The 12,434-nt window shown below is 48.2% G+C and overlaps 3 protein-coding genes across 5 annotated transcripts; 1 reads left to right on the top strand and 2 right to left on the bottom strand.

The window, feature by feature from the left end:
• Positions 1–473: 473 nt before the first annotated feature.
• On the bottom strand, positions 474–5,829 carry LOC105185408 (uncharacterized). The gene is given in 7 exon segments (XM_083287580.1): positions 474–1,250; positions 2,201–2,894; positions 2,897–3,004; positions 3,125–3,263; positions 3,265–3,867; positions 3,998–4,986; positions 5,418–5,829. Coding segments are annotated over 6 exon segments (2,223 nt in total). The 5' UTR covers positions 5,584–5,829; the 3' UTR covers positions 474–1,250; positions 2,201–2,676.
• A 656-nt stretch (positions 5,830–6,485) lies between these two features.
• On the top strand, positions 6,486–9,353 carry LOC105185381 (uncharacterized). Of its 3 annotated transcripts, none has more exons than XM_011144819.2 (3): positions 6,486–6,610; positions 7,296–7,973; positions 8,131–9,352. In XM_011144819.2, the coding sequence occupies exons 2-3, from the start codon at positions 7,318–7,320 to the stop codon at positions 8,624–8,626; spliced, it is 1,152 nt and encodes a 383-aa protein (XP_011143121.2). In that variant the 5' UTR covers positions 6,486–6,610; positions 7,296–7,317; the 3' UTR covers positions 8,627–9,352. The 3 variants fall into 3 exon arrangements, with proteins under 3 accessions (XP_011143121.2, XP_011143120.2, XP_011143122.2); XM_011144818.3 differs by lacking the exon at positions 6,486–6,610 and adding an exon at positions 6,627–6,741 and having other exon boundaries at positions 8,131–9,353; XM_011144820.2 differs by lacking the exon at positions 6,486–6,610 and adding an exon at positions 6,749–6,810 and having other exon boundaries at positions 8,131–9,353.
• Positions 9,354–9,378: 25 nt separating this feature from the next.
• LOC105185380 (uncharacterized) lies at positions 9,379–10,359 on the bottom strand. Its single transcript, XM_011144817.3, has one exon. It carries the CDS (start codon positions 10,031–10,033, stop codon positions 9,740–9,742), a length of 294 nt encoding a protein of 97 aa, XP_011143119.1. The 5' UTR covers positions 10,034–10,359; the 3' UTR covers positions 9,379–9,739.
• Positions 10,360–12,434: the final 2,075 nt, after the last annotated feature.

The raw sequence follows: 12,434 nt of genomic DNA, 5'->3' as shown, positions 1-12,434 counted from the left end.
TACTTGCAACTTACCGAACATAAATTCTTCCAGACGTGATTTCATGTCATTGCTCCACGCCAGTGTTTCATCTCCATTTTATACACGATACTTCGATCCAATGTAAAACATCTTGTTATTCATTGAAGAACATTATAGGACAGTTTGTGTGTGGTGTGTGACATTGTTACTTGTATCTTGTATGTATTTTGATATATGTACACGGGTTTCCGTTGTTGCGATATTAGTTTTCTTACAGCAATATGTTAAATCCGTTTATCTTCTACCGATAATCGCGCTCGATTATATAGGATGTAAGAAATCTAATATATAAATATATGCTGAATGATAAATTAGATCGCAAAATCGCGCGAGGGAATTCAGTCGATACTTCATATGCATGTGTTCACGTTGTAAGCAGAATGGACTACGTGTCGATTTTGATTGCGAAGTATGTGTGGAACACGTGACAAATACGTTTTCCATTCTCGTTCGTTTGCCGAGGCCTGAGGACGAAAATGACGCGAGACTCTGAAATTTATCGTCGCACTGTTACTACGCCGCAATTCTAAAGATTCTCATTAGACAGCTATAGCGACGAATAGATCACTCTGTGAAACGAAAGAATAAAAGTTATTAATAAAGGAAAGAAGTTACACTGTGTACACCCGGTGGTTTGCTTGCTTTAATTAACCTTCCAGCGATGGAATCGTAAATAACATGTTTTTGTAACTTTCGGCGATTTAGCGCTCGTTAGTTATTGGATATTAGTATAAACACGCGCGCTACGCGGCTCTCCCGCACGCATATTCGTATTTATTTCACTTTGCAGTCTGAGATAATCATAAACATTTATTACGTGTTCGTTTATTGCACGCTCTTTCTGTTTAGTAAACACGTTATTTTTAATGTCATGTTCTGCATACGTTCATTTAAAATCTGTTTTTCTTGCGACCATTATATTGTTTCAAGTACCTCGCGATCTGTTCACCCCTGTATTTTTCCGTTTCCAGTTCTTTTCCGTTATCATTTCCGTTCCGTTGTCGCGGCCTTCCGATAATGTCCAGAAATTTTTCGCTGCCGTACAATTTAGATGCTTCTCTGCGTCTTGATCATTCCTACACGCTCGTCGCGCGTCTCTCGACAGAACTCGAGCTGCTCCCGCGTGTTTCAATAGAGAGAAAGGACGCGGATGACCTTGCAGATTTGTGGATTTTTTTCAATCGACTTCGGACGCTCACAGAAGGCTTCTCTGAATCTTGTCCGGATGCCTGAAATCACGTCAACGTGTCAACGTTTCATCGATAAATATCTCGTGTCGGATTGTTATCGAGTGTTTGGTATTACAATAATTTGTCCTTCAAGTGTATTCTCCTGCGGCGGAGATTATATCAGATAAATTTGTACCGCAAGAATCGTGTTCGCCGCTTCTGGAGATTCCTTGACTCGGATTGGAAGAATAATGCAAGGTGCTAGCTGGTAGGTCGTGATTAACTCGAAACGAACGCGCACCTCGGGACGATTTCTCTTTAGCATGTGAACTTGTTAAAAGCTTTCACGTATATAACATCGCGTCGTAACTCTCGAACATCTCCTGTTCAACGACCTTGCCTTATTGATAAAGGCCGTTGCCGATAACGGGAAATATTTCCGAAATAAAACTCTCGTCATGTTCCACGTTGGTAGAGAGATATACGACGGCGCGTTATCCTTGCGTGTAAAAAGTGCCCGATGTATCTCCTCTGAGACACGGTCGCAGCGAAATATATACGTTTAACAGTCGTAATTCCCGCGTTCGTTATCGGATTCAGACTCGGATAACTTCTACGTTGTCCCCGTTTTTCTCATTATCCGCGCGCATTTACCTTGACAAGATTTACATTGGATTGTGTGCTTTTATATCCGATATCTTTGAAGAAATTATGCGAATCTTATACATCTCGACGTGAGTAGCGCGTCTATAATCCAGATTAAGTACGAATTACAAAATATCTAAAAAGAAGTACCGCGAAAGATCATTTATTCCTGATTCTTTCAACCGAAGAGAAAGACGTCGGAAGAAAAGAGAAAGAACTGACAAGGTTAATTTTCGGAGACCTTCCCCTCTGTAAATAATTTAACCCGAGATAAATCGAGAAATCACCTGCCGCGGATTCGCGCAAATGCTTCAACGGGGGAATGTATTCTCTCCTAACGACGCGATGGGTGTCTTGTTACCTACTTTGGTAGCATCAATGTCAGACGTCGTTTGACATTGATGAACGCAGAACCTGGAAGGATCCGTTCTCTCTGGCAACGTATTCTTGGCATGATCTTCTTCGGTAACGTCGCGCGCGTGTCTCAGAGGGATTGTCTGATCGAACTGTATTCGTGTAATTTTTCAACATCCGGCTGAGCGGTATCCGTCACCCCTTCACTTGTTGCTATTTTCTCGTCGACTCGGGAGTCGCTCTCTTTGACATTCACGGTCCTGGTCGTCAGCAACGAAGCGATATGAAATCTGCTCTTCTTCCGGATTCCGCCAATTGACGGCTCATTCGCGCTTCCCTCTGTCACTCTGGTCATCGACTGCGCGACTTGACCGTTTCTACACCCTTCTATGCATCTCCGTGTTTTTTCCTCTTCTGCTTACTGACGTAACTCGTTGAGGTGCGTGTGTCGACGCTGTGCTGACGTTCGCTTTGTTTCCTGGGCGCTTCAAATTCGATCGTCGTCATCGCAGCCTTTGTCTCTCCTCGCGTGGTACTTGGCGGTGGTGGTACTCTCAGCCGCTACGTCGTCCTCCTCCTCGATAGCCTCTACTATTTCCTTTCTTGAAATCGTAATTTCGATCACTGCTTGTTTTTCGGCCTGTCGCAGATCTGCCGATCCAAGGTCCTCCGGACCCTTCCCGATCGCCGTTGTCCGATCGGCGGCTCACAAACGTCCCGCGGCGCATCGATCTTCTCGCTGAGAGTAATTGTATCGCTCCCTGATTCCATTAACGTCCTTGCTGATTCGTAGTCGGCGACGTTGACGCAGGTTTTGATCAATCAGCGTTTCTCGCTTCACCCTCGTGCAGAGGGTCCTCTGCCACGACGGCGAGTTCTCTCTTGCTCCCGTGAGCTGAGCTCACACGATGACGTCCGTTAGACATCCGACGGACGCTCGATGACGACGCCAGCTTCGCCGAGGAGAAGGATACATCCTCGCGCGTTTCCTCCTCGCGTGTCCTCACGACTCAGCGTCGTCGCCGTCTCGTATGTCCCGACGATCTTCGCAGGCAGTTTTTCCTTCAACCCCGCCGACGCTCTCCTCCGACTTGGTGTTATCGCAGACGCGGCCCGCCGACACCTCCGTGCCAGGACGATCGCGATCAGTCTCGGTTGATCGCTCCGTCGCGAATCGAACGGTCCCCTTGCTCGTGCTCCGCTCGACAGTCGTCTCGCGACGAGTCTCCGTCGGGAGTGCGGCTTGACTGGCAGTCTCAGGATTACCAGCTGGACACGGCTGCTTCAGCAGCAGCAGCCGCTTGGGACTCCGCCGCGGTTTTGCGGCGAAGGGATCGGGCGACGTGTCCGGCGGCAACGAGCCGCACAGCCTCGTCCGCGGCACCTCGAATCTCAGCGAGTAGCACGGCTCGGAGAATTGCTGCACGATGCGCGTCGACAGGGTCGGCGCCGGCAGCCTCGCGCACCGTCTGCGCTCGAACTCGGCCTCCACCTCACGTATCTTGTTCTGCAGATTGTTCAGCCGGGTCTCCGCGATCGCACGCTGCGAACGGTAAGGCGCGAAATTCACGTTCACCCGCTCGTCGCACTCCTTCTGCCGCAGCGCCGACAGCAAGTCCCGCAACTCCGGGTCGGACTTGAGCGCAAGGATCGTGGGGTCTATAGGCTCGGTCATCATCTTTGGTGGCAGTCGTGGGCAAAAGACGCGTACATTGAGAGTCGAGAGAGAGAGAGAGATGCGATGTGATCGTGTGTAAGCATCAAGATGACATTGACACCGGACGCGAGATTATTCTACATCGCTATACCTCCAGGCCGACTCCCTGAGTCTCCATCAGCCTCTGATTGACGAGGCCCTCGACCTGCGCCTTCAGCAGATTCATCTTCAGCTGCACCAGCGTGAGGATCGGTATAACGTTGGCCGGTGGATTGGCCGTCATGTGCAGGTTTATCAGCGCGTTCACCTGCTGCGCGTTTCTCGACTCCGACAGCAACTGATCCTTCGTCAAGGCGTTAATGGCCTTCTGCGCCCTCGCCATCGTGTCCTCCGTCGAGGTGGTGACGCTCGAGCCGGGGATTTTGCGTAGCACCAGTCGCGTGGCGGCGCACGCTATGATACCCTGCATCGACAGGAACTGCGACGCCAACGCCTGAAGATGTAACGAGGACGGGCAGTTTCTCCTCGAGCAGATGGTGTCGTCGGCGCTCGGCGCGCAACGATGCTCGTCTTGATCGACGCCGTAGCTGCAGGCACCCCGAGCGACGTGTCTGCTCTCCGAGAGCGAGTCGACGTCCGTCCTTCGGCAGCAACCGCAATTCTGCGTCGTTTCTCTGGCGCGAGTAAACTGGTCGCCGAAAGGAAACGGTATAGGATAAGGGTAGAAAGGTGGCGGGGGGTAGCAAGCGGCGGGATAAGATAATCCGCTCGGTGAATACGCCGATATCGGCGAGGACGTCATCGCCTGCGGCGTAGGGATCGTGGACGGCTGCTGCTGCTGTTGCTGTTGCTGTTGCTGCTGCTGCTGCTGCTGCTGCTGCTGCTGCTGCTGAGGCGCCGGCGATTGCTGACAGTTGCCAGGCAGGATGAAGATGGGCGCGGCGTTACTAACGCACGCACGAATTTGATCCAAAATATTCAACGGCAGCTGAGCACAGCTGGGAGGATTCGGCGGCGGCGAAGGGTTGCAAGGGCTCTGGAAGGCGGAGGGCTGGCACGGACTAGTTATTGCTTGCGCACCCGGTGTGCATTGGTGTGCTACTATGTAGGGGTCTGGCTGATAAGCGCGACCGGGGGGTCCTTGGATAGATAGAAGTCGGAGTTAAGAGCAAACAAGCACATCATTTAGGAGATTTTGTTTAATTTTTTTACCGCAGGAAATAACTGTGAGCGGATGTCTCATAAAAAAAAAAAAGGGAAAAAAATTCATATTTGTCGCAAGCATATGAATAAATGTATATTAATGAATGTATGTGTGTATATATGCGCGCGGATATTTTATTTTTTAATATAAATGTATGCATTTTGATGAAATAACAGAGAGAGAGAGAGAGAGAGAGAGAGAGAGAGAGAGAGAGAGAGAGAGAGAGAGAGAGAGAGAGAGAGGGAATGTTTGCATGTGGATACATGAATAGTTCGATAAACGTATAGCCATATACGGACGAATGTAGTTCAAGTTGAAATTATTTGTTGCTTAATTTAACGTTTGATTCGTACAGTCGACTTTGTACCTTGAGAAAGTCCAAAACATGGACCGCATGCTGCAGTTTGCATCTGTTGAGTATTAGTTTGCCGTTGTTGACATGTCGGAAAATTATATTGACTCGTCTGAACAGGTACATTCTGACAGGGCGTGACCTGTGACATCGAGGCCGCGTTACAAGGTAAATTAATCATCGATAACGGACAGGGGTTAGACCATTGATTTGCTTTAGCGAATTTAGATTCCGGTTGCAGCTGCTTGGCCCATTTATTCCCCACCGTGATCAATAATGCATTATTCCGCTCGGTATGAGTTTACTCGCAGTATAAGAAAATTGCATTACTTGAAAATTTGGATTTGAGATGTGAATAATGGAAATGTCAAGCACGAGTTGTTCCGTGCTTCCGTCGGTGGCTCGTTAAGACTTGAAGTTGCAGCGACGCGTTAAAATATTTGATCGCTTATTTATATATTGTTTATACATCGACGCAGATTGACGTGCGGTAAAAAATTGCGCATTGTTCCAAAACGTTCGAAGAAAGATTCCTTCTGTCTCAATCGAGAATATGTGTGTGTGTGTGTGTGTGTGTGTTTGTTTATTTATATGACAAATACACAAGAGAGTGTACTTACACACGCTCTTATATATTTGTTGATCCTGCTACATCTTTAATTCCGCGCTCTTAAACTGTTTGGAAACTTTTCATAAAACGTCTTCCGTGGGCGTCTTTGAAGCTTCAAGTTCTCCGCGACTTGGAGAGAGATAATTTTTCTGTCACCGCGGTTAAAAGAGAAGTCCAACGCTCGCGCGTCAACCGGTTGCGATAAATCCGTTTAGTTATATGGATCCGATTAGAGTAAGTAATTTCTTTAACGAGGCTAATCTAACGCAATTTAAACTTACCTCCACCTTTCTCACGGTCGATACCTTTTTCCGGATTAAATGTCGATGAAAATATACTTAACTGCGACGACGGAGAAGAGAGAGAGAGAGAGAGAGAGAGAGAGAGAGAGAGAGAGATGGCTACGGGCTACGGCTCTAATCGGTTCGTCACGTCTCGACGTAAACTTGTTTGTGACGTCGTTAAAAGCCAATGAAAGCCAGCTTCGTTATCTCGAGAGTGGGAGATACGGTGTGCGCTATGATTCTCCATGCAATGCCTCATTCATTACGTGCTGCTGGTCCCTCGTAACGCGGACGTCGCTAAATAGAAGGCCGTGGTAAATACTGCGATATCGTGCGACTGTTATTACGCGCGCGTGCGCGACCTTTCGACGACGCATTCCACGAATGATAATACACATACGTATCAACGATCGGCCATGATGGTGTGCTCTCAGTGAATGACTTAGTGAGAAGAAAACGTCGCTCCGGCGATTTGTGTCATTTGTATTCCGAGAGGAAAGACGTCGTAATTGGAGTTCGTTGCTATTGAGAATCGTTGATGCGCCGACTACCACCGTTTCCCCTCGAAATTAGCTTCAAAATCCCGCTGGAACATTCCAGGCACTTGTATCCCCGATCCTGCACAGCGGCCGAAGTTTCTCGTGTCATCGCGTGTCATTCGAGCACGAGCCGGAAATAAGCCGTTCGTCTTCTCGCGAGACCCTTTGTCTCGTTGCTGAAGCAAATAACGTGGCTGGAATGTTCCCTCTTTTTCCCCTGAATTATTCCAACGCTCGGCGACTCGCGTTGCACTCGGTGACAATTTCGTGACAATAAACATTATTAACGCGCCGCGTTGTCGTCGCGACAACGTTATTAGAGTGAGCACGCGTGCGCGTAAGATAAAAAAAAGAGAAGGGAGGAAAAAGGGAGAAAAAATTGCTCATAATTCTCGACTTTCCGGCTTTAAGCGCGCTCGCCAGTGCCGGTGTCCTTAATTGCTGCCGTGTTTTATTACAGCGATATTATTTTCCCTTTCGCCATGGCCGACCCAGATTCCGGGGGGAAGCCGACTCGCCATCCGCAGCAGCGGAGCGTCGACTTCATAAGGCGGGAATTGATACCGGAGATGGTCCACGATCGTTGTTTCTGCGAGCCCGGCTCCAGGGAATTCGTCGAGTTCGATTCCGCCGACGTGGAGCCTCTCGATGTGGACGGCTGTAGCACGTCGAGCACGTCCTGCGAGCTATATCGCGTGATGGCGCGCGTGAAATTCTCCGGCGAGACGCGCAGCTTCCCTCTCATTGTCAAGCTGCCGAAAAATTCTGCCGACTGTCCGCTGCCCGCCGCCGCCGCCGCCGCCGCCGGCTCGTTCCAGAACGAGGAGATGTTTTACAGCAAGATGACGCTCGAGTACGGCACGGATAGCGTCCCCAAGTGTTACCTGTCCGACTTGGGTCGATACGGCCAGCCGGTCATAGTGTTGGAGGACCTCGGCGCGCGGGGTTACGTGCGAGTGCATCGTAAATTGGACGAGGATCATCTGAAATTGTGCGTGAAAGCTCTGGCGACGTTCCACGGCAGGGGATTGAGATTGAGGGCTGAGAAGTTGGCCGTTTTCCGAGAGTTCTACGCGAAACTGTCGGACACGTGCTTCGATGACGATTCCGTCGAGCGTTGTCGGCGAAACTGCGCCAGGTAAACCGGTCGGTTCGCCTTGTGTCGTCGCTATGTTTTACCGTATTAAAAATAACAAAACTAATTACTACACCAATAAGTGCACGCGCACCTGAATCTGAACGCGCCGGCCTGAACGAACGTATATAATGTATAAAGTTGCTCGCGTTGCTCGCAGGGTGCTGGACGTCTTGAAACTGTTGGCCGAGCCAGCGCTCGTGGAAAAAATCCGAGGGAAACTCAGCGAGAGCCCGCTGGACGTAATGGAAAGTCTGGCCAGGGAGATCAACGACGTGTCGACCGTCTGCCACGGTCGTTTCTCGCGGGATAACGTGTTGTTCAGATACGAGAGCGGGAGGCCGAGCGACGTAAAGGTGATCGATTGGCAAACAATGAGGTACTGCTCGCCGGCGATCGACCTGGGCCTCGTTCTCCTCGCCAATCTGCCTGACGCTGAAGTAGCAGAAGTCGGGCCATTCTGCCGGGATATCATGCGGCTATATTTAGACGCCGTGATGCGCGAGTACCCGCTGATGGACCGCGACCTTCTCGAACGAGACGTTATCGCCAAGTTGCTGTTTGCATACGTCGTCTTGTGTACCGACGAAACTATCGCGGACGTCGAACTGCTGGCGATGTTGCGTGCTCTCGATGAACTGACTACCTTCGATTGAAACGGCTCCTTTGTACCTTGTACCGGACACAGGCATCTACCGTCTCATCCCTTTTTCTACTCGAATTCTCTATACTCGAATACTCTTGGAATAAATGATCGTGTCAAGGAACACGTTTGAGACTCTCGCGACTTTTATCTCAACGTCCGCGCGAGAAGGAGCATCATTGTTTGGACGATTGGACAAGGAGTACGGACTAACCGCTTCGTAACGGACGTTATTAGTATTGTTCTCTCGAGCGTAATGGCATAAATTAACAAGTCGCAGTATATACGACGTTATAAAAGCTGCTTCGTTTCCCTCTCTCTCTCTCTCTCTCTCTCTCTCTCTCTCTTCGTCTCGGTGTTTCCCTTCGAATAGCTCATTACATTTATACTGTCGAGATTGGTTCGTTTCGTTTTTCTTCTCTCAAGAGGGGCACATGTACCGCGCGCGCGCGCGCGCGCTACAGCCGCTGCGATATATAGCGTCGCTGATGCACGATGAAATGCAGTATGGCTCTGCTTGGAAATGTAACTCCATATTGTTGCTTCGGATTACGTTGCTCTCGACGCTGATTACCTAGTTTTATATTTTGAGATTTATATTCGCCGTTCATTCGCCCCTCGGGCTTGTATGTATAATTTGCATTATGAATTTCTCAAAATCTCTGTTAGGATAATTGCGAGATATGGAATAAATGGTTACGTAAAGAAACACGTCGAAAGAGGGAAAGGGAAGTCGGAAGCGGGAGGGGGAAAGAGAGAGAGAGAGAGAGAGAGAGAGAGAGAGAGAGAGAGACACACGTTTATTGGAGCATTATTTTAGATTACAATTGTAATTGTAAACTCACGAGCGATACACGTCATCTCGTAAAGTGCGTGATCGAATCTCGCGCGATAACAAATTGAATTTAAAACATTGCCCGTAATGTTTAATCAGGACGCATGCATTTCCTCGATATCGCGGATACAATCACTCGGACTGGAAAAGAATTATAATCTTGAGGGGAAACGCGCAACCATGGTCGAGTAGCGCAACCTTTGCTCAATTCTCTGCCTTCTCTGAATCACCTCGCTTATTGTTTCGTAAAGAAGTTATAAAATTGTCGAGCGATGTTACCGTGACTTTCGTTCACTCCGGCACTCCGGTACTTCTAGAAGATTGCGCTTGAAGTCTCATTGGTTGGCGTAAGGGATACGCTCGCTGGTGCGGAGTGGATAACCAATATATAACGGCCAACAAAAAGATGAGGATGAAGGCAGAGACGAACATCCGTCTTACTCCACAAGTGGACTTCACTGCGGTCGTTATGATGGGAGCGCATGCCGACAGGAGTTCCTTTGACGGGACGCATTCCTGCACTCTCGGCGGTGCACCGTGGTTGCCGTTGCACTGGCAATGCGTCTTCGTCGATACCCACCCCATTGGGAATTGGTAAATTTGGACGTTTCCGCGCCGAAAAATGTGGCACGGCTGGAATAAAAATAGAAAAATTGGCACCGGATTAAGTCGAAAGCCGGATCATTTTGTTCCGGACATGTCAGCAGGTCGTGCTACTTTCTACGCAAATCGTCTCAATCGATTATACACGTATACTCGATAAACAAACTCAAAACTCACTTCAGCAGATATAATAGTATCGCAAATTTAGGTGACAGAAGAGGAATCCTTTAAATATGCAATAAATTGATCCGATTTAATCTCGTCGGATTAATGCTGAAATTGCGGTTCTCCGTTACGAACAAGAAGAAGAAGAAAAAGAGAACGAGAGAGAGAGAGAGAGAGAGAGAGAGAGAGAGAGGAGGGGGGGGAGAGAAAAAACTCACGTCTATATTTTATACTAAAATGTGAAGAAACACAGTCGAGGGTTTTTATAATCTGCCAATTCGAGGCTACACGATAGAATCGCCCGGCTTTTGTAGCGCGAGTTTCAATTCTCCTATTTCGGCTTTCCAGCTCGATCTATTTTATTAATGAGCCGACGTGCGAACAAATACAAATGAGACCATTCCCATGCGCAATGTTACCGCCGCGTCAGGTGAATATATCCGGAGGTGACCGCCGCGCGCCGCGCAGAGAGATTTGCGACGGTTCGGAGAATCGTCCGTTGCAGAAACGGATAGAGTCAGAAGTTAGGAATTATGTACATAGTTGACGACTCCCTTACGGCTTTGGCGTTTGTCTATCTCGGCGCTACGGAACAGATGTTTGCGGCATGTTGATCGCGGTCCCGGCACATATACGTATAGAACACACCGGCGCTTCTTACGCAGGCATAATACATTCGACTGCGTTTATGTTCTCGCCTCAACAACTTGCCAGGCATGCCGACGCTTCAGTCTCACAACCGCTGAATTTAGCCTTTAGATGGATCGTTTGCTTCGCCGCCGCGCCGCCGCAGAAAAACAAATTATGCACGTCGCGCTCATCACTATCGTCTCTCGATCTTCTCCCCTTCTTCTCACTCTCGCAATTGATCTCTTTTTAACAATTTTAGCAATTCCGTCTCGGTTAGCGTAACGATAGATTTCCCCGCGCAATCGCAGAACCGTGATAACAATTCGAATTTAATGTCGCTTCCAAAATAAAACTGCATCTCATGCGCGCGCGGTTTCGTGCCGTTGCAAGTTTAAACCGGTCTACTTGATGATAAATTGTGACAAGATTGTTACTTAATGTACGATCGAAAGAGGTATTTTCGGGCATAATAATAGACGCAACGCGACTTTACTTTACGATCATGCTGCATTCTCGTTATTTAAGGGGACTGGAGAGTCAGATTGCTGAAAAATCGTGCTTGTTTTTGATAATATTTTGGGTAAATATTTAGAAGTACACAGTCAGCTCCGATTTTAATGACGCCATTCGACGCGTTTTTGCACGAGAAACAACTTTTTCCTGTGGCAAAATCGTCGCTCAGTTCCGCGAAGCGAGATATGAAGCAGATCATAATTCAGGTTAGGAAAGCTATTATATCGATGAACTTTGGCATAAACATAAATATGCCTCGTAACTAATTCCGAGTGTTCCGTGACCTTGATGTTGACATATCTAAACCGATTGTGATATCGTTCCTCAGTAATACATTCGTCGCCTGGAGAAGTGCGTGTATTCGTCTATTATTCCCGCCAATAATAGCAATTTCTTAACACGACATAAACATGCCTCGTAACTAACATAAACTTCCCGAGTAATATGCAAAAAGTTTTAGTCCGTGTTCACTGTTCGTTAAAAAGTTATTAACAAATGAAGTTAGTGATAAGAGTTTGCACCGAGCATGTGTACACACACACACATATCGAAGGGGGCGTGCGGGGGGCCTTCGGCCCCCCCGCACCCCCCCTCGAGGGTCAACGGGTGAAACTCGCTTCATGTAGAAAGTCGCAATAAGTCGCAAACTCACATGTGACTTTCCATATGAAGCGAGTTTCACCCGTTAACCCTTGAAGAGGGATGCGGGTGGGGGCCCGAAGGCCCCCCCGCACGCCCCCTTCGGTGTGTGTGTGTGTGTGTGTGTACACATGCTCGGTGCAAACTCTTATCACTAACTTCATTTATTAATAACTTTTTAACGAACAGTGAGCACGGACTAAAACATTTTGTATATTACTCGGGAAGTTTATGTTAGTTACGAGGCATGTTTATGTCGCCAAAGTTCGTCGATATAACAGCTTTCCTAACCTGTATTATGATCTGCTTTAACGCTTCATATCTCGCTTCGCGGAACTGAGCGATGATTTTACCACAGGAAAAAGTTGTTTCTCGTGCAAAAACGCGTCGAATGAGCCTAGTCTCGTTAAAATCGGAGCTGACTGTGTACTTCTAA

This window comes from Harpegnathos saltator, unplaced genomic scaffold (genome assembly GCF_003227715.2).
Source record: "Harpegnathos saltator strain DR-91 unplaced genomic scaffold, Hsal_v8.6 scaffold16, whole genome shotgun sequence".
Lineage (NCBI taxonomy): Eukaryota > Metazoa > Arthropoda > Insecta > Hymenoptera > Formicidae > Harpegnathos > Harpegnathos saltator.
The sequence above is the reverse complement of the archived record's forward strand: the minus strand, read 5'-3'. Positions and strand labels throughout refer to the sequence as shown.

What these genes read in the sequence shown, in the direction of transcription:
- LOC105185381 (XM_011144818.3), top strand. An exon ending in TGTCGGCGAAACTGCGCCAG is followed by an intron (nt 7,974 to 8,130) that starts GTAAACCGGTCG and finishes CGTTGCTCGCAG; the next exon opens with GGTGCTGGACGTCTTGAAAC.
- LOC105185380 (XM_011144817.3), bottom strand. Translation starts at nt 10,033, where the DNA reads ATGGGGTGGGTATCGACGAAGACGCATTGCCAGTGCAACGGCAACCAC.